General features: G+C 38.4%; 2 protein-coding genes across 6 annotated transcripts; both read right to left on the bottom strand.

Moving 5' to 3' along the window:
- Nucleotides 1–2,074: 2,074 nt before the first annotated feature.
- Lcch3 (Ligand-gated chloride channel homolog 3) lies at nt 2,075–10,915 on the bottom strand. 4 transcript variants are annotated; one of them, XM_068298440.1, is made up of 8 exons: nt 10,798–10,915; nt 8,314–8,651; nt 7,306–7,477; nt 7,062–7,246; nt 6,835–6,992; nt 3,045–3,548; nt 2,767–2,988; nt 2,075–2,710 (listed from the first exon to the last, which is right to left on the bottom strand). In XM_068298440.1, the coding sequence occupies exons 2-8, from the start codon at nt 8,388–8,390 to the stop codon at nt 2,535–2,537; spliced, it is 1,494 nt and encodes a 497-aa protein (XP_068154541.1). In that variant the 5' UTR covers nt 8,391–8,651; nt 10,798–10,915; the 3' UTR covers nt 2,075–2,534. The 4 variants fall into 4 exon arrangements, with proteins under 4 accessions (XP_068154541.1, XP_068154540.1, XP_068154543.1 ...); XM_068298439.1 differs by having other exon boundaries at nt 10,753–10,894; XM_068298442.1 differs by lacking the exon at nt 10,798–10,915 and adding an exon at nt 10,482–10,499.
- Nucleotides 10,916–13,416: 2,501 nt separating this feature from the next.
- Nucleotides 13,417–19,871, bottom strand: LOC137583432 (gamma-aminobutyric acid receptor subunit alpha-2). 2 transcript variants are annotated; one of them, XM_068298464.1, is made up of 6 exons: nt 19,664–19,871; nt 15,677–16,324; nt 15,523–15,605; nt 15,249–15,451; nt 13,935–14,474; nt 13,417–13,865 (listed from the first exon to the last, which is right to left on the bottom strand). In XM_068298464.1, the coding sequence occupies exons 1-6, from the start codon at nt 19,699–19,701 to the stop codon at nt 13,542–13,544; spliced, it is 1,836 nt and encodes a 611-aa protein (XP_068154565.1). In that variant the 5' UTR covers nt 19,702–19,871; the 3' UTR covers nt 13,417–13,541. The 2 variants fall into 2 exon arrangements, with proteins under 2 accessions (XP_068154565.1, XP_068154566.1); XM_068298465.1 differs by lacking the exon at nt 19,664–19,871 and adding an exon at nt 17,882–17,939.
- Between the last annotated feature and the right edge of the window lie 1,926 nt (nt 19,872–21,797).

Raw genomic sequence — 21,797 nt, 5'->3', positions numbered from 1 at the left:
TAGATCTCAGTTTAGTTTTGACTTCATTTTTATCTCAAATTTCTTTCACTAATTCTTTATCAATACTTATATTGATGATACTTATATCATTCGAAATTATTGCGATCGTTTTATAGTTTAGCTGTCACACCGTGCGTATACGTTATTGTGGACGAGAATAACCATGACCTTAAGTTGAACACTGATGATCACTCTTTCTCTCTCTCTTTCGGCATAAAGTTCTTCTGATTTCCTAAGAGCTTTTCTGATATTGTTAATCTGCTTTCAAAGAAAACAAAACAGACAAAAACATCAAAATTTGAGAAAGAAGAATTCAAAAATATGTAAATTCAATTTATTACTATACGTAGCAGTTTGTACGTTTTGAATATTAACGTGAAATATTTTCAATTATCAATAATGAAGAATAAGTATATAATTTATAAGTATGTATGTGTGTATATGTATATGCATATATTTCCAATCTGGGATGTTCAATTCGTCCGACAGTGCATTCAAACCAGTTTTTCTGTCACTCTTCCCTCATCTATTGGGATCAATGTGGAATAATAATAATAAGAACGGCTTACAGTCTTCGGATGGAGCAATGAGGCGCTATTTTATTGTGTATATGACAGTTAAACAATATAGTCATTCGAGTTTGATCAATTTTGGGCCAGTTATTAATAGCTAAATAAGGAAGTTATTGAGTTAAGTCACTGTTCGTTACTTTGCCGTTTCCATGGAAACTATATGACATAGTGGTCCGATCAGGTCCGGTGAATCCTTGATATACCACCTCTTTTTTGTATATAGAAGTACAAATGTAAAATTTCAGTTCTGTTGCGCTGTCGGTCTAGAATAAGCTTTCGCTGAACATATATACTTTATATGGTCGGAAATGCTTCCTTCATGCGTTGCCCACTTCTGACCAAAAGTAATATACCCTGTAAAGATATTAAAATTTATAGAAATAGATTCGACTATTTTCTCTCGTTTTCATATATGGATTTAATACTATGGTGTCTAGGACAACCCGAGAATAACCAAATTATGCATTTAGGTGGGCAGAGTTGGCCCTTAAATCATGTGCTTGTTAGAGTGAGCGAGATAGCTTATGTCGTTTTGCTTGGTGCATGGTATACCGAAGTCGGCGACACGACTTACTTCATTTAATATTTATATTGAAAGTCGTCTCGCCGACTTCCGTATACCATGCACCAGTTGAACATATATTTTTATGTATGTCTATTAAATCCGTTTTACATGCCTCATAGCATATGCTATCTCGCTCACTCTCACAGAGACACACAAGCACTCTAGCGCCGCCACTAGCCCACGGCCAACTTCGGCCTTAAGGACCGCCTAGTAAAACTCATTTATAAGTATATTTTCCATGTCTAGTCTTTTTTCTTTTTCTTTTCTAGTCCGCTTTTAATCAAAGTTGGTATGTAGGTAGATATTAATGTGATCTAATTTGCGGGGGCTGTTGGTCCTGATCAAGAATATTTACACTTTATGGGGTCGGAAATGCTTTCCTCTGCCTGTTACATACATCTTGGCGACTTTAACATACCATTTCACCCTATGGGTGCATGGTATAAAAATAAAGCCTTATAAAACGGAAATGCCATAAAGATCTCCATTCCTATCGATACAAATGACGATGATTCGTTTTTCGTCGAACCTATTTTGGGTTTGTAAGAATAATGGTGTTAAGATATGTCTGTAGACTTGGAAGGATAAAGAAGAAGCAATATGCCCAGGATGTCAGGGACTTTCATGTATTTTCTTTCTTTTTTTCATTCACTAAAATTGAGCTTTAAGGAGTTAATAGACTTTTGTCAGACTACTTCTTATGGTTTTTGCAGTTTACCAGAATAATGGAGAAGCAAACTTCAACTTTTTTAACTTTAATAATAATTTAGATTGCACAATTCGAAGACGTGCAAGAGGCCAATCCAAAGTAATATAATTAATTATGATGAAGGAAGTAAATACCATTTGAAATTAAGTACCTTTTGACAGTGGCTTTAAGTGGCTTTAGGGAGTTTTTAGTTTTACTCTCTTTGATCAAATAGAAATAAGTAATTGCTTTGGTTTTTGTTGTTGTTTTTAATGGAAATAAATAAAACTTAAAGTATTGTGTTTTTTTTTATTAAAACTTTCTTATTTCTTATTTAAAAATGTTTAATTCAAAAATAAAAATTACAATTTGATTGAACAAACTGATCATCTTAATGGTCCCTAGATAAAAAATAATATAGGTATCATTTTATATATTAAGATGTTTGATTAAAGGATCATGTGGGATCTGGGGGTTACATGATGTGTTTTATTTATAGTTCTCTGGTTGAAGGAGAAGGATAAGGGGGTGGGGTTAGGTCTTTTAAATTCATGCATATATTATTCTTGGTTCTAAGTATAAATGCTTGTACAGAAAGCATCCGAATACAGTTTGCTCTTAATGGGCTATGACTAAGATGGTAACAGGACTGCGAAAATGGAACAGTTGGCTTTTGTCGTTCTTCCTGTTGGCTTCACAGGCAAACGTTTCACTCCAGAATATAAAACAGCCAGTAGCCAAGGTTGAATGCAAAGAAACTAATCGGAAATATCATACGCGAGTACTTGTCAATGATATTGACGTCTTTGATCTTCGGAATGGTGGCTTTCAGAGCAGATGCACTCTTCTTCAATGCATGCAACATGCGTGGCCTTGCTGAAATGCCTGCAACATGGAACATCGAATAGGATTACAGGATAATTGAAATCGATGGTACTTACCCCGCTGGCCACGGTGCCGCAGTTGGCTGCGTCCTGTGCCATAGTTGCGAGTGATGCGAAAGCTTGGGGGAAATTTTGCCAAGTCCATGGTCTCGGTACCAATGGAGCCGAGGGTAGCATTGTAGTTACCTTTTCGCAACGAAGGTATAGGGCTCATGCGTACATCCTGCAGCTCAATTATGTCCTCAGTCGTTGAACACGTTTCGGATTTTTCATTTTTACCTAGTCGGCAACGAAAACGATAGTTACAGTCTCATACTTGCAATCGAGATCATTACCTAGTTTTCCTCGATCACAGTCCTTAAGCTTTTTGATTTTCTTCTTGGCCCGTTTGCCCCAGTATGTGTAATTGACAGCCGCGTATTCAAGTAGGGCGGCAAATACGAAAACGAAACACATGACGAGGTAAATATCGATGGCCTTCACGTAGGAGATGCGTGGCAGAGAGCTCCGGACACCAGTGCTAATTGTGGTCATTGTTAGCACCGTTGTAATGCCGAGAGCAACGCGGGCACTAGTCGCCTCGTGGTTTATCCAGAATGAGACCCACGACAGCATGACAATTAGTATACTGGGCAGGTACGTCTGGAATACAAAGTAACCAATATTTCGCTGCAATTTGAAGGACAACGACAGTCGCTGGTATACTCCAGTGGCCAGTCGTTCCTTTCGATCATTTGTCTCATAGCCAATAATAGTGAATTGAGGCAATTCGGCGTCCTCCACGCCGCGTACTGGTGTTGGCTTCCAATACATGACCACATCACTGACAGTATAGCCATCTGGGGGAGATATACAAATAAACTTTTAAGCACATGCTAAACCTTAGGGGGAGATCAGTCACTAGCATTGCTGATTAAAACGTGAAATACTTTCAATAAGGTGAACAAAAGCAACAGAGAGAACAACTACTTTAGTACCTGAATTTGACTTAATCTGCTCTCATACTGCCTCTTAATTGTCCAGTTCTTTTAGCTAAAAATGTCACTCTAATGACAGAAAATGATCTGCTATTACCATTGTCCTTAAAAGGAAATCATGATCGACTCCCTTTCGGTTTAAAGGAAACTTGGCTTAAATACCCATACATATTGATGTCGTTCTTACTTTCGATGATCTAGTCATCCGATCATGATGGAATTTAAAATTGAATTAAAATATTAATGTTTATGACAATCACGTTTAAAGTAAAAGTAACTGTTATCGACGGATCGTTCCTATATAGTCGCCCGATATTGCAAAATCTCAGCTCTGTAGAGCTTAAGGTCTATGAGGATTTTGCGGGTATCCTGACGGACGAACGTGGCTGAATGAGCTCTTATTTTCGTGCTGATCTGAAATACTTATTTGTACAGTGGTGGTCACGAAGTTAAGACCCAAGTAGCTCAAAGAAAACAATTTTTCAGTAAATTGTTGATTATTGTAATCCAATTATGAACATTAAATGTTGTTATCTCAGCTTCCGCTCTTTTTTCAGGTGTATTTAAAAACCAGAGGGCCGGGGCTAACTTTGACCGCGTCAAAGTTTGTATACCCTTGCAACTTTTTTGGTAACTCTTTCCTTACCTATTAGCCATCAATGTGGAAGAACGTTTTATCTAAAAAGGCTTATGTTTGCGAAAGAATGGCCTACAATCATAGGAAATAACGAAGATATTGACCAAAGTCACAGTTTTCCACCGATCGTTCCTATGGGAGCTATATGATATAGTCACCCGATCTTTATCAAATTCGACACAGTCATTAACAGATATACTAAACTAACAAATGTTTAATTTGAAAGCAATCGCGGTAAAAGTAACGAAGTTATTTACAAAAGTCACTGTTTTCGCCCGATCGTTCCTATGGGAGCTATATGATATAGTCACCCGATCTTTATCAAATTTGGCAACGTCATTAACAGATATACTAAACTAACAAATGTTTAATTTGAAAGCAATCGCGTTAAAAGTAACGAAGGTATTTACAAAAGGCACTGTTTTCGCCCGATCGTTCCTATGGGAGCTATATGATATAGTCACCCGATCTTTATCAAATTCGGCACAGTCATTAACAGATATACTAAACTAACAAATGTTTAATTTGAAAGCAATCGCGGTAAAAGTAACGAAGTTATTTACAAAAGTCACTGTTTTCGACCGATCGTTCTTATGGGAGCTATATGAAATAGTCATCCGATCTTGATCAAATTTGGCACATTCGTTTATAAGCGTAATAAACTCTCTAATATTTCAATAATAACATAGAAAATAACGAAGTTATTGAGAAAAGTCACTGTTCGTGACTTTGGGGTTTGTATGGGAGCTATATGATATAGTGGTCCGATCCGGCTGAATCCGAGATATACAACGCCTGCAGTATATACAAGCCTAGGTGCAAATTTCAGCTCTGTAGCTCTTACGGTCTAGGAGGAGTTTGCGTTGATCCAGACGGACGGACGGACGGACGAACATGGCTATTTGAACTCGTCTCGTCGTGCTGATCAAGAATATATATACTTTGTATGGTCGGAGATGCTTCGTTCTATGCGTTGCACACTTCTGACCAAAATTAATATACCCTTTTTGCAAGGGTATAATTAAATTCAAATCTTTTTCTTAATTCATTACAGATAGAAGTAGGAACTCTTTGAAGAAATTGTAGATCTAGCGAAAGTAACAAAAACTGCATACGAAAAAAGGCGATTGATTTGTCCAAAGGATTGGTTTGGCTCCGAATTGGGGAACTATTAAAAATTTATGGTAATCTAATGAAAAATGAGCCCTTTTCAAAAAAATTGTAACTTTTCATCAGAAATGTTGTATGAAACCATCGTAATGACTTGAAAAACCAATGATTGATTCATAGGACGCGAAAGTTTATCAGCAGATAAACATATATTTATATATCCTGCAGAGTGAAAGCATAGTCATTCAGCAATCGTGTATCTCATTTGAATTTAGCAAACATGTTTGATGTCAATCACGTCTTTTAAACCGATTTTTAGTTTTGAACTCCCCCGTTGCCCCCCATCCACGTCAGACCGTGGGCCGATCATTGGTTGTGGGTCCCCACCCTTGACCATGGACCCTGGCGCTTGCCTTGAAGTTCAACTTGATGTGTGTGTAATGGATTAGAAAAGCGTGGAAAGAAAGGGTATCTTCTACTCTAGTCTGGATGACAACAACATCTTAAGAGCAGTGATACTTATAGAACGAAGTTGAATTTGAAAGATAACATTTCGTTGAATTTTCCAAATATAATAATTATGTGAAATACAGTTACTTTAACATCTTTTTATCAAGTGTAACTTAATAAAATATTTCCTGGAGCCCAGGTGGTGACGGTGGGTCGGATCCTTGATCGTTGGCGCCTAAGGCGTGACTTGAGCGTGTCCTTCAACCCTAAGCTTGATGTGTGATGATCAGGCCCGTTCTCTGGGAATATTGGAAAGCTTGGCGAGAAAGTCTTAAAAAAACCAATGAGAATGAAGTCTGGATGACTATCGTAGACTATCGTAGAATGATACAATTTCTTGCCACGCTCTTTCAATATTCCGCAAACTTTAAAGTTCTTAACTGAAACCGTTTTCTCGGTCTTCTTTAATCAAATTTTATGGTTTGTTGGATTGTAAAACAGCTTTTCGCCAGCCATTCGTAGCACGTGGTTTCCGTGCAAGAACCTCCGAGATCGACAGCGTCTTGTTAAAGTTGGATAAGCTTCTTTTGTACCATGTGGTCAAAGTGTATGTAACAGGCAGACGGAAGCTTTTCCGAGCCCATATAGTAAATATATTCTAGATCAGCATCAACAGCCTAGTCGATCTGGCCCTGTCAGTCGGTCCATCTGTCTATCTGTCTGAGATCTAGGTAGTTTGTTAAGGGATCAAGCGAGTGCCAGAGTGCTTCTCTGTCAAGGGTCAGGGGCCTATAGTCAACGATCGGTCTCAAGAGGAGACAGCGGAAGTGTTGACACTGTGCCAGAACATATGTACACACATATATAAACTATTTATAATCCCTTATTCTGGTCTTGCCTATATACGCTTAAGTGAAAGCTAGGGACTTTTAATTAGGTTGCCTTACTTACAGCTTTCAATTTCCACGGTGCAGTTCTGTGAGTCCAGTGGGTAGTAATGCAAATCCATCATGCAAGCGAGTGTCGTGGTGAACCGCATGCCATATGTAACGGCGCCGTCTCCTCCGAGACGCACTAGCTTGTTGCGCTCGGTTACATCGTGTAGGAAGCTATATTTATATGTGTATATATAGTGGATGGCAAGATGTTGTGTATGTGCGTGTGTGTGTGAAACCAACCTGTTCTTATCATTGGCAAAAAATGTGTCAGGCACCCAGATCTTTTCTGCAAAGTCGCCCGATAGGGTCAGGACATCGTTAACGCCATCATCAGCGGCATCATTATCATAATACGGACCATAGATATTAAACGCTAAACGTTCATCCCGCCAGTATTGGTTCAAGTACATTGTAATTGTGTAATCCTGCATTGTAGACAGATATTGAAAGGTAACGTCCCTAGAGATCCAACTTGGCCACTCACCATGTTAACTTCTGATATTGCATCGAAGCTGGCTATGGTCAAATCCATACCTACGTGCAATGGTTCACCTCCGAAATTAGGTCTGAGGCGTATATCATAGCCCTGAAGTATTTTTGAGATCGTCTGTGTTACATTTTCCAGGCGACCGGCGAGCATCTCTTTTCTCTTGCATCTGCAGAAAAATACATTCAGAAAAAAAAGTTCATTTATATTTAATTAGTGGCTTAATTGATAAGAACTTTTCAAGTTTGCCTTTCTCACTCTAGATTCATCACTGATAACAATTTGCTTAAAGTATATATTGAAAAAGTGTAGCATACTGTTTGGGGCAGGTGTAATTGAAATGCCAGGCGAACTTCTGTTACTTCTGAACGCATAGTAGGCCTTTAGTTTTGATACTCAACTCAAGGGGAGTTATTTAATCAAGTTCAACGCTTTAATCACATAACTTTCATTTGCCATGGGAGAGACATAGCCAACTAACTGTAAATTTTCCCCTCCAAACTAACTTAATTCAACCATCTATAATTTAGGCCAAGATTTAGTTTGTCCCAGTTCAGTTTGTACTCAGTTTGTCTGTAGTTCGCAGAAATTAATTAAAGATGTACTATAAGATATATTGGTATAATAAACAATAGTAGAAATTCAATTTCACCAAATGGTTCTGAAAAATACTCCCAAAAGTATGCAATAAGAGGTACTTATATACAAAAGTGATTCAATATTAGGTGGGTAAAAAAATCATCAATTCAAAGATTTATTGTAGACAATATTTAAGTTACAAGGCATTCGAAAAGTTATAAATTTGTTGCAAATAATATATAGTCTTCCAGCCTATTGCATACTTTCAGGGGCAAAGGTTCCCTCACTTCACGGTCCTAACCATACTGTTTAACCATCTTTAAAACAAAGTACTCGTAAATTTCAACATTATATAGTCGGAGCATAGATTTGATGATAAAACAAGACCTGAAAGAATTATTTGGTTTCAGTTGGGTGATAACTTACCGAACCAATTGCAACTGGGCTGCTAGTAGAAAGAGCAGCAGACTACAGCAGATAGTCAGGCTGGTTAAACTAGTCATGTTGGCAGTTGTTGGGATTTAGTCGCTCTCAGGGCTCAACTTCTTGGCATTGGCTGTGGCTGCTCTCGCTTTTCCAGTTCGCTCTTTGCTGCTCTCATAGCGGATGCGGATGCAGATGCATCGGCAGTTGTTTTCGTCCTTTTTGTGAGTGTGAGTGTTGTTGTTGTTATTTTGTTTTTAATGCATTTTTCTTGCAGCTCAGCTCGTGGTGATTGCAATGAACATGTTCACATATGTAGTTGCAATTATAAACGAAACAAACTGCTAAACACGTGACAAGTGATGTGAAAAAATGGAACGCACAATAACACAGACACACACACACATACATTCTCTCAAGTAATGAGGTAGGTAGGTAGATACCCATATATATATGTACACACATACATGCATGCATATATGTATATGTAGGTACAAGTGCAAAAAGAACAAATTATTCACTTGCAATTGAATGAGCTTGGGTTTTTGCGGCTGATTATTGAATCAAGTGTTTAATTGCAGTGAAAATGAAAAAAATACAAGTAAATGCATCTTTCTCCCCTTGCCACATGAGTCGCTTTTAGTTAAGTGCATGTGTATGTGTGTGTGTGTGTGTGTGTGTATGTAAGCATTTGGCATATAAAGGGCACTTGGGCGCTTATTTGGATAATATGGTGCAAGAATTTCTATATGGTTTTTGGGCTCCTGACACGTTAGCACCCTGAGAAATGGTCAAAAACATTTCAGAATTCTAATTAGCAAGGACATTCAGGAAGGAAGAGTAAAAGTATAAAAACTATCGAGGAAGAACACCACAAACCACAATAATATTTAGCCTAAGACAACTCAAATACTCTTAGATATGAATTCTAAGTCGTTAGTGTGATTAACTGTTGTTAAAGGATCGAAGGAAGAACAAATTGCTAGATCTTAAATATTTATTTGAAGTAGTTAATCGGATTTTAAATGTATTTAATGATATACTGATTAAGCCAAGCGGCTAAAAAAACAACTTGGACTAAAAAAAAGGATCCAGGATCTAAACATTTGTCTTTATAATTAGATGAAATACTTAGTAAGTACTTTTCAAAAACGTACTTCCGTTTTGTTTTGATACTACTTTAAATTAGGTTTCATGAAATTCGTTTGTGTTTAGAGATATATTGAATAGACTCAGTCTACTCATCCAATATTAATAGCTTTTTATATTTGTATTGGTTAACGAAATTCTCAATATTGAATAGGAATGATGAAGAATATTTTGAATGTAGGTACTTCCTAGCGAATGTAAAGAGTCCTTGAGAGAATGGCTATGGATGACTTGTGTCAACTGATGCTGGATGAAGGGGGGAGAAAGGGGCGAGAGCCTTTAATTGGCGCTTCTCGTGCCTGCTCCTTTTGCATCAGCTAGCTAACAGTTTTGAGCAACGCTTTTCGTTGCTGTCGTCATTGTCATTGTTGTGTGTTTGTTATCTGTGCCTTGGGCTTTTTGTTTTTGACCCATTTTGCGTTTGTCTTTTTCTCGTTTTTTTTTCTCTCTTTTTGTGTGTCTTAATGCCACTGTATGTGGTAGTGAGTTACCCCAGTTTGTGTTCTGTGTGATTGTAACTATCCATTTTGTGTGACCTAGCGTTCCATTGATTTTATGCAACGTTGATTTTATGCTAAATGCGCCCCACTTTGTTTACCCTGCGTTTTGAGTAGTATATGAAGGAATGTACACACACACACACACACACAAAGTGCACAATAGAGTGTGAACGTGAAGGAAATTTTGAATTCAACTTTGGGTCATGACCTCGCTTACCACGGATATATGAATATTAAACAGTATTACATACTTGTCATACAAATGAGCATCTTATAGGTATGTACATATATTGGAGCATTGTGGGTGGCATCCAATGGGTAATGAATGGCTAGTCAATGTGATGAGAAATTTTACTGAATTGACTGGAACAACAATGAACATTAATTACATAAGGTAAGACTTGCGTGCTTGCCAAAAAGGTGCAGCAAGCGCACTCAAATAGATTTCTATATGCAAATACATATACGAATAAATGAATAAATGAGTGCAAGGACATTCAATTAGGCAGCAAGCGAACGTACATCAACATTCCCATCATTATCATCATCATCATTATCATTAAATTGTCATTTGCAAGTTTGTCAATTTAGTTATGGGAGATTCAGGAAATAGCACATCCTCACTCACTCACATAGACACGGAAAAGACTCTAAAAGTCTAGTAGTAAGAAAAAAATTAGTCAAAAAAATGGTTGCTTTTGGCAAAACACTTGTTTAAATACTTAAATATATGTACGACACATAAAACGTGCTACGAAACCAAAAAAAAAGAAAGTAAAAAAGGCAAACTGACTGAATCTTGGTCAGGTCAGGCCAGCACACGAATACTTGTAATCACATTCACTTTTTGCTTTCTTTTCGTTTTCCCCGTTCGTGTCTGAAATTTCCCGTTTGTGTATTTTCTTTTTTGTTGTTGCCGCTTAAGTGCGCTGCTGCATGTGGAGCATCCACGGTGTCTATCTAACGAATGATTACTGTTCGGGCAAGGATGCTGCCTGCGACAACCGCTCGGCTGGGCCTCGGCTGCAGCCTGCGCACAACGGACCTTCATTCAAAACAATCACGTTTGGCGGCATCTGTCATGGGGTTGTCGTTGACTCTCTTAACGCCATCTGGTGTTCGATTTCAATGGCAATCAAAGTGCGAGAGCATAAGTGAAAGTTTAGCTCGAATTCATTGAATCGATGTGCGCCTTATGTGCCATCTGAACATTTACATATTTCATGGGCCAAAACCGGCCGAAAACTCATACAGAGTTGGTCCTGTCATTTGTTGGCAAATATTTATCTGTATCTGAATTTGAACATTTTCCGATTATTATCACTCCAACAAATATTTGAAACCAATCAGTGGCAGCATTGGCAAAAGCAAATATAAAACGTTTATTGGTTCTGCCACCACCAATTTGTTGGCAGGTATTTACCTGCACCGGCTGAGAGGAAACAATAATTTGAACCATGTCGGCACTTAAGACAAACGAAGGGTGATAAGAAGCATGCAATGAAGTCCTTAAAACAAACAGAGCAGCCAATTTCATTGACGAAAAATAACAAAAAATATTCACTGAACCAGAATCAAGTTTGATTTAAAATTCAAATCATTATATATTGGATTTTAGATAGATACTTAGATATTGACAGATCTACTAAGGAATAGCAGATTAATAACATGATTTTTAGTGACTTCATTTTGAGGGATGCCCCTAACTATGAAATATGTATGCCAACTGCCAAGGTAGAGAGGGTAGAGAAGGGAGATGCGTTCACCAGCATAGCTTCCCCACATTTTTTTGACAGGTCCACATATTACGGTCTTAGATAACAGTAAGCGATAATCCACATACTTATTTTGGTTCATTCTCTTTAGCATGTCCGATAGTGCACTTCATTTTTCTTTAATTGTGAAGTACGGTAAGACTAGAGGCAAGAACCCCACCCCATCCGTCGAGCTATCCTCCTAAGGAGCCGGACCTACCTACATTTTTCTCGTGCCCAGAAACGCTTTAGTGCTTTGTAGAAGGAAATAGAAATCATTTCCGAAAATGAACTCGCTCTTTGGCCATCGCATCCATGATTCGTAAACTCAGAGGATCTAGAAAGTTAAACAATTTCTTTTGTACATTTTCAACAGATTTTAAAGTATTTTATAGTTTTGTTTGCATATATAACTAATAATCGATCGGTTCAATAATTCTTTAAAATTAAAAAGACAGAAAATTATTCGAATCCATATATCATACTTTTGGGTTAAAATTTAACCCAATTTGGAACCATGTCCAAAGTATCGATATTATGCATTATAGCTAAGGAGTACCTCATTGAAAGGTCAAAAATAATAATATTTTTATTATAATAAAAATGAGCTAACTTTGAATAATTTTAACACATTTTGTTCAGAAACCTGACAAGATGAACAAAAACTAAGTACAGGGCCGTATTCAGCAACCTCCAATTACTTCGGGATACTTTTTGAACTTGAAACACTTTTTTCATGACCTCCAAAATGTCGGCCTGAGTTGTTGATTGTGGGGATGCTGGCAAAGGATTCTGGATTAATGAATAATTTTCAATTTTTACTATAACAAACCATATCAAGGAAAAAATGTAATGAAATACTTATTTATGCTTTATATATAAAAAAGTCTCAAATCTCTCCCACACTTTTCTGAGACAGATGCATTATTATCAAGTTCAGACTATGCACAATCAAAATAACAGCAAACGAAAGGTAAAACATAATTGTTGAGGAACCAATTGCCGTTTGTAACGTCTTAGCATACTCTAAGTCGAATGAATGATCTTGTGCATCTTACCATGCTTTTGTTTTTGTATTTTATAAGTTTCTCTGAAATTTGCTGACGTCAGTCTGGTACTCTTTCTCCTTATTTCTCTATATAAACCTATCTGTCCTACGCAGCTTCAGTAATAAGCAAGCGAACGAACGATCAAGTCGTGTTCTATCAGTGGCAGACACAGTTAAATAGAACTAAAGTAAAATCAATTAAAGTTTTTAATGAGATATTAAACACAGTTTATATATTCGTTCGACCAGGTGGAAATGACACAGCGAGAGTAGCATAAATTTTTGTTTTCAACCCAACTGTCTTTTCGTTTTCGAAACAAACGGCAACAAACTAAAAAACGACCGAAGAACAAATAAATTGAATGTATGAATTTTTTTATAGCATACTTTTTTGGGTCGTCAACTTCGTGAATTAAAAAGAAATGATTGTTATATGGTGTATCTATTCCAATTGTTCATTGTTTCAGTTGAATTGTCTTACTTAACTAAAGTTGTTATGAGCATCCTTTGTTTTATAATCTTTGTGGTGAGCTTCTCAGTCATACTCTGCGTATGCGTAACATTTGGATGGTTGCGTATGGAATTACTTTATCTCATATCTTTGTGTAAGGGCTTACCTTTATTACTTTAATACTCCAAAGTTCAAGATTACACGTTTAAAAGTTTAAATAAATTTATTTATAAGCCAATTGTAGAAATTTAAATGTATTTTTAATGTGTGCAACTGAAATTGAATAAATAATAAACAATGATATGTTTCGCAGCACAGTGGGGCAAACTCTAAGCTTTGATTGTTGACCAAGAGAATTCCTTTTTATACATCCCATAGGCCAGCCAATACAATAGATTAAACAGGGCAAATGACATGGGGAAAGCGATGCGTGAGACACGATCGATTAGGGAGACACTGTTCACATAGGTGGCCCCACGTCCTTGGCCACTCTTCTCGGCGGCAGCATCTCGTTCGCGTTGTTTTCGAAACTTGTTGTCGCCCTTGAGGCAGAGCCAAACTTGGTGCTTGCGTGATACGACTGGTGGCTCTGTTTGGGTGGTTCGCTCCATTGTCGAGGCGTGTGATGTTGATTTTGGGAAAATATACGGATCCTGTTAATAGTTAGAAACAAAGTTTGCCATCAGTGAAATATTATGTGAGTAGATATTGTGTAACCGTACATTGTAGATCGGGCAGATGAGGGCATTGCGCTTGCGAAAAGTGCTGGCATTCCCATTCAGTGACGCGGGCAATGGTAGCTCGCATTCAAGTCCAACTACATCGTGCTCAGCACACACACAAACATCGCTATCAGAATTAATCGCTTCACTGATATCATCCTGGTGATCGTCACTTTCGACACCCACGTGACTGGCATCCGCCCCCGTGTCACTAGCATGGGCCTCAGAGAGACTGACTGCGCCAATATCCTCCCATTCGTCATCCAGGCGTGGAATTTCGCCGCTTCCCAACTTTGTGAAGTAGTGGACTCCCGCAAACTCCAACAATGTGGCAATACAGTAGAGGAAGCTCATGAGGAGGAACCAATCAAGCGCTGTGGCATACTTCACCTTTGGCAGATCAGTGCGAGAGTCCAGACTAATGGTCGATAGTGTTAGGACAGCTGTCACGCAAAGTCCCACTCGATCGCTGGTGGCCTCTCGATGTATCCAAAAGGAGACCCATGACAGTACCACAATTAGAATGCAGGGCACGTAGACCTTCAATTGCAGATGAGAGAATACAAACAAATCCTTTAAGTTATCGCCCAAACTTGGGATGTACCCTACATAAAGTCTGACAATTCATAAGGAACACAGTTTGCTTAAAGTGTGTTCTAAAGTAATCGATTACTATTGAAAAAAAGTCGGGTATAATGTAATCAACTCATGTAATCAATTAGTAATCAATTACTATTGTTAAAAAGTAAGCACTTCAATATTTCAGTCCATACGCTTGAAAACCCTCATAGCAAATGTTGTATTATTTGGTGGTCGGAAAAGGCACACAATTGTCATTGTATAGTAGACAAGACGTCTGTCCACTAAGCCACTAACCCAGACCCTTGCTTACTAAAATCGTGCTAACTGAGAACTTACGTTAGTCGAATATGTTTTCATCAGTGCTATCAATACGCCTTACAATTTTGAAGGTAGGGCAGTTATATTTTCATCAGTGCTTACAAAACTGATGGTAAAGCAGAGACATTATCATTGAGTCTGATTACAACCTTACAATATTAACGATAGAGAAGGTTAATTTTCATCTAAAGTGTCAATGATAGAGAATGGCTGGCGGTGTAGCTGGGGGGGATTGACAGAGCATGAACAGTTCCAATGTTAACGTCGGAAAAGCAAAAGTTTCAGCGGCAAACAAAATATACTGATATCATTAACTATTTCTTTAATTCAAATAAGGAATGTTCGGACCGTGATCGAGCGAGTTGCAAATGCTTTTTACTGTCTGTGATAACCATTTTGCACCCAAACATTTACCTGGATTAGAAAATAGCCTGTATGCCGTTTAAGATTGAAGGCAACATGCAAAACCGAAAAGTCACCTTCACGTCTCGTGGATGTGAAATTGCGGTGCATCATGCTGATCAGATCAAATTGATTTAGGGTCATGCCCGGCACAAAGGAAACGGCATCATCTTGGTTCTTCCATTCGTAAACCAATTGCTGGTTGGTGTAGCCATCTGCAAAAAAAACAGGTACAAATTCAAGTCCTTTGGATGTAACAAATCACATTTGTGTCACTTATATTTACAGCTTCCAATGACAAGTGGACAGGATTGTCTATCCATTGGAAAGTTTTTCAGCTCCATGGGGCAAGTAGCTTTGATGGTCAAACTGCAGCAAACATCAGATTTGTCTTTTAATTCCCATACACTAAAAATTAAATAATAGTTTTAAAAGCCTACCGCATGGAATACAATATTCCACCGTCCTGGTCCAATCTGAGAAGTTTGTTTGGCACGGTTATCGTGTGTATATGTGAGTGTTTGCCATTATAAAAATATGTGTCCGGACGCCAGATTTTGTCTAGCATCTTGATGCTAAGTGACAAACTCTTAATGGGCCCCTTGAAGCTGAGCCGCTTGTCGCGCCAATATTGCCGGAAATAGCAGTCCATTGAGTAATCCATATCGAGTTCTGAAACGGGACCCATGCTACGAATAAGTATATTAGTCCGCACCACAGTTGGCAATCCCTGTCCATGGGTTGGCAGTTGCGACTGTTCGTAATGCTTTAACAAGTTCTCCAGAAGTATCGATATATTTCGGCTAAGCATATCCGCGGACATCGTACGCGATGCGAACGGTTCTGAGCCATTGGCGAAACGTACACTCCGACTCCTACTTAGCATGGTCAGCATCTGCGGAGTTGGCCTAGCCGATGGCAGAGCTCGAAATGACTCGTATATTCGTCCGGCTCGGAATTCGCTGGTTATCTTTGGCATTTTCAATACGGGCGATGAAGCAGTCGTTGGGGTCATTTGCTCCATAAAGGGAGGTGTGGGTGTGCTTTGACTTCCATGCCATCCAATCACACTAATATACACAATAAAACTGTAAATGAAATAAACGAGAAAATTTGATAGTAAAATCCAACTGAAGACAAATCCAATTGTGTCCCGTCTCACCACCGAGTTTAAGTTTAACGAAAAACTTTTCATAAAGTATATATTTTCTTGATCAGCATCAACAGCCGAATCCGAATACAAGTCTGTCTGTATGAACAACTAGATCTCGGAGACTATAAAAGATAAAGCCACCAAACTCGGAGTATAGTCACGGATAGCATGCAGGCAGATAAAGTTTATTTCAAAGTATTGTTACGCCTCCTTCCGCCCCCCGCAATTTAAGTGAGACTGAGAGTCACGAATTCGATGAAAATCAACCTAGAAGTTGTCGAAATCTAGCATAACATGCCATCAGGTATCAAAATCGGATAAAATATAAATTTAATACAGTTATTTCACTTTGTGCATGGTATAGCGAAGTCGGTGAGGCGATTTACTTTATCCTATGCCATAATCGATTGTCCTTAAATTATTCTTCATATATCGCTTTCTGACATCATGAATCAATCATCGTTTTTTTGGTTAACCAAATGGTGGAGATCGTGGTCACTCAATCAGTGCCCAATTGGATGGGATAATCCTTAACTCACTGTCAAAGCCCATTTACTGGACGTGAGACCCAAATTGTTTCTTACTTAGAAGTGTTTTATTTCTGAACCCAATGGACCACTTGGCCTTAAAGGTCTAATGAGGACTGTAAGTCTGTTAGAGTATCCTAGAGTCGAAATGGGGAACTGTCTACATACATACATGCATACACATTTACACACATACACATGTAAGGAACTCTCAGAGTGTGTAGTTTTCGCACTTTCGCATAGCAAAGGACACTGCAACCTTCGCAACGTATGCAGGAGGTAGAGGGTCCGCTGCAATTATTGTTTAGTGGATGCTTTTTTTGTTTTCCAAGATACTCCCCGTGTTTAGTTGTTGTTGCTCACTTGATGTGGTGTTAGCAATTAAACACTTGAGCTGGAAAATTATAAGAAAAAAGCTGGCTGACTGTGTGAATAGAGAGACAGCGAAAGGCCGAGAGAGATGGGTGGGGGGACCTAGGCACAGTGCATATGCGCACTCAGAGGCAGCCAGATGGAAAATGGACGACGAGTATAACAATGCATGTTTAGTATAAAGGAATGTTGGTAGTTTTTTTGATAGTATGGTCTAGTTCCTGTCTTTAGCATAAAACACGTTCATATCCCGACTAACTTTTCGCTAGGCAAATGGAAAATATGATTTAAAATAACACTACTAGGTACGACTAGGGGGAAGAGTGAAAATGTTGCCGATCACTCCCGTTGGCAGTGTCTTGTCAAGTTTGGTCCTTTTCTTTGCAAATTAGACAATGGTCTCACACTAAATATGATGGATTACTGACTGCTTGTTTTGGGAATGCAACCAGAGACCTTATCTCTCTCTCTCTCTCTCTCTCTCTGTCCCTGTGGCTGTTGCCGTGTGAGCGATAGGCCTAGCCCCAAAAGATGTGTCATTGTGATTTGGGCATGTTTCGTAAATCAATAGCCAAAAAAATCGTGCCCTTTACTTTTATGTGTGATGATTCCTAATGAAAAGTATCCCATAGTCTGCAATTATGTGTCACGGCCTCACGATTTATGACATACATATGTCAATATTCGTTTCGATATTGATTTCAATGCTGGCTTTTGTTTTGTCTTTGGGTGCAGCTTAATTTCTTGGTCCACACACGACTCAATCCCACTCATTCTCCCAGTTACTTGCCATCACTGCGATTATGCCGTTCGCCACATGCCATTCACAAGTGCATTCATACTGTTTACTGGCCGCAGGCAGTTGGCTTGTTTCCCTCCTTTTGGAACGCTAAATAATCAAAAGTGTGTTAGTTCATGACATCGCCGAGCTGGAACAGAAGCTGAAGCGGAGGCTGAGGCAGCATTCAGGTGGCTGGAACTAAGTGTGTGTGCATGCCTGAGGGTAACATTTGCCCCCTGCAACAGTTGGGGACAGTTGTCGCTATTCATGTAGGGTTAACTAAGTGATTTGGACCAGACCAGGTGGGTAGTCTGTTTGCAGGTGCAGAGGAAGCGGAAAATTGTAATTGAGACATGTCAGATTGAAATAAATTCGATGAGCTCGTCGTAAATGTCTTCGATTTTATAGTCAAGTGCTTGCAGCATTTCATTCACATAAAAGATGTCAATTAAGAGTTTGTTTCAAATGTGATTGTCTTGGGGGCATATCCTTGGTCCGTTCTACTTTGGCAGCACCTCCATTTGGACGAGACAATTGTTTTTTTGTTTCAAATTGTGGAATGCCAAACAGGCTAAGTCATAGTTTTAAAAGACTTAGTCAAAATTAAACAGTTCGTTTGGTTTGGGAATGTTTTTCATACATATTTGGAATCCTAGATATGTAATAGTAAAACTCATCAAGTTTTTACAAGTTCAAAGGTAGAGTTTAAAATTAGTAAAGTTTTCCAATAATTTAGATACTAAATTGAATCTAGAGGATGAAATAAGATAAATTTGCTCCTAAAACTATGCAACGCGATGCAAAAAGAAGCGGCATAAGAAAAGTCATACATTTGGTCCACGTAATGAAGACTTTTCCAGCATATTGTGATCAACTTTTCCCCATTTTCTTATTTATTATGAACATCCAAATAGAAATGGATGAGTGTTGTTCCTAAAGTCAAATCTTTGCTTTGTCTTTTGCATTGACTATCTAAATTATTAAGACTATTTGAATAAGATTTGATGGCCCCAAAGGGGAGAATATTTGAGTAACCATTTCACAAATAAATTCAAATTGGGAGGACGAGAGAAACGTATACGTAGAATTTTTAGTTCAAGTGATATGAGAGGTATGCGGAAATCTTATTCGATTGAGTGATTGTCTCTTGCACCGCATGACGGGGATGTCGTGCTGGAGGCAGGTTTCCACTTGTCTGTCGACCCACAGTATTTAGCCAGGCGCGTGTGTAAGAGCCGGCGTCAAAAATTGCTTGATTCGCAAAATAAGGCAGATTGACACTATTACGTATGCCCACACTCAGACAAAGACACTTGTTCGTGCATGGGCCATTGGCATAGTATGTATGTATGTATGTATACATTATACACATAAACATTTGTATGTACATGGAAATATGTGTTAAACTGTGTAAAAATATGGCATAATGCACTTTTCTTTTGTGGTAATTTTGCCGTTCAAAGTTTGCCAAGGGATTGACATTCAAATTAGGAAAGTAAAAGTAAACATCGTCCGTTTGAATTACGTAGAAAAGTCCTGATTGAGCAAGAGTTTTTCACAAGTTCTCCAAGGTCCCATAGATTCTTCTACTTACCAAGCAAAGAGCCATAAAGGCCGTTTCAGAGTCAACATTTTCTGGACTTTCGAGACGTTTAGTCCCCACACTCACGACTAAATATAGTTTTGAATCTCAATGGCTAATCGAATTGAGAATTTTGAATTACTAGTCAAAAATTCAGCTAGCCGCTGACACTATCAGTGTCTAGGATTGGTGCTGTTGCCCAACTGCCGCACATTGCCGTACGCTTGCCATCCAACACTCGACGAAGGTGTCTGACGCAGCATCCGTTGACGCTGGCGTAGTTTGTATCTGGCATGCGCATAGCTTTCGTCTGCCCAACCTGATTTCCACACACACACACACACACACACACACACACACACACACACACACCCACATTCTGAAGTGTATGAGTGTGTGTGTGTTTGTGTGTATATGTCAATTTCGACGCTAGTTTATGCAGCAGTCAAATTATACCGTTAAGTCTTGCTTAGATCCAACCTTTCATACCACTTTAGCTAGTTATGGGGCCTGGGCTAACTTGTTAGTTTCTCCACATGTCATTCAGGTGTAAAATAACAGAAAGAAAGGACATTTTCACAAGGTGAATCTCACATTGTTTGGCTATTTATTTCTGCAATTTATAAAGCACCCTTATCAAATGTGATACACTACTATTTCTTATCAGTAATTGACTTCTCACCAAGTTTCATAGAAATCGGTTGGACAATAGCCAAGTTATATTATGTGCGGACATTACTGCTAGGTGTGCCAAAGTCCTTGTGTCGCATACTTACTAAATGATATCTAGTTATTATTGACTTATGACAATATATAAATGAATTTCATCTTCTTCAAGTTCTAGAGTTTGGTGGACTTTTTACCTACAGCCAATATTGAATGCCAAGTTTTAACTTTTAATTTGGTGAAATTATCATTAATACACTGAAAGCTTTCTCTTTTTCAGAAAAGGTCTCTGAACCACTAAACGAGTACTGAAACCGTTTACGTATTCAAAACCTGTCCTACATGAACATTTCCCACATATGAATCTGCGAAATATATAAAAGGCGCACTCACTGGATAAGGATGCTCCATTCAGGCGAACGAAGCAACCACCAAAAATGCTTTTGGCCTTCCTGCTATTGCTCCTGGTGGCGGGTCCGTTGGGGGGCGACAGTCAAGTGCTGGTCACAGGAATTCGACCGCGTCAAATAGCCGTGCTGAACAATGGCCAAATTCAGGTAGTCCAACATCTGGAGACGAGCACAGTGACCGCAGAATCGGTGAGACAGCAATGGAACAATCGAAATACTAATTTGGTCCAACCTCTCAAACGTCCAACTACCGGTGTTTCACCGCTGAAGGATTAAATTCCCTAGAGTTGTATTAAGAAAATCCTGGTCAATAAATAACTTGTGGGAAATCTCTTTAAAAATTCAAATTTCATCCTTGAAATAAACTACAAAATTCAACCATTCGAACATTTTAATTCTTAAAGCAAAAAGAAATATGAAGCTACGACAGAAAAACGTTTATATAGCTGGAATGGGATCAAACTTAGTGACAGATTTGCCGCGGGTTCATGTAGTTGTGGGGAGAGTAAAAACTGTCTCAAAGTTGGCCTAGAGAGGCCCAGTCCGGACCTGGATTCCAGTTGAAGTCGGAATATAACTATGAACGTTCAGTCAACAAACTATCCCATCTACATATAAGTTCAAAATATGATAAGGATTTTTTATGCGATGCCCAGAAACAGTTTGATAACATCAGTTTATAATATAAAATTGATAAAGTCCAAAAATTGTGATATAATATTATACATATGTTAATTTTCATGCATTATATTGATGCAGCAAATCGAGGTCAATGACAAGAATACTTTAACCCACTGATAATTCATCTGATGCGTTAATAAACACAACTGGTTTATAGCGATTTGAGAATCAGACGTCGATAACCTTTCGCTTATCAGCCTACACTGCAACAAAAATTATCTAAGAAACGTTTTGCTCAATAAGTTAGGTTTTCGTTTTTAAATTGTTTTGTTATTTCATCATTAATATCATTTTAAGGACCGTCCGAGTAACATTTGTTTTAGCTGATACTTCCTTTTGCTTTCCTTTTCTCTTTATTAGTCACATTATTAATGAATTTTACATCAATT

This window comes from Drosophila tropicalis, unplaced genomic scaffold (assembly GCF_018151085.1).
Source record: "Drosophila tropicalis isolate 14030-0801.00 unplaced genomic scaffold, ASM1815108v1 contig_867, whole genome shotgun sequence".
Taxonomy (NCBI): Eukaryota; Metazoa; Arthropoda; class Insecta; order Diptera; family Drosophilidae; genus Drosophila; species Drosophila tropicalis.
This window is presented reverse-complemented; position numbering and strand designations above follow the sequence as displayed.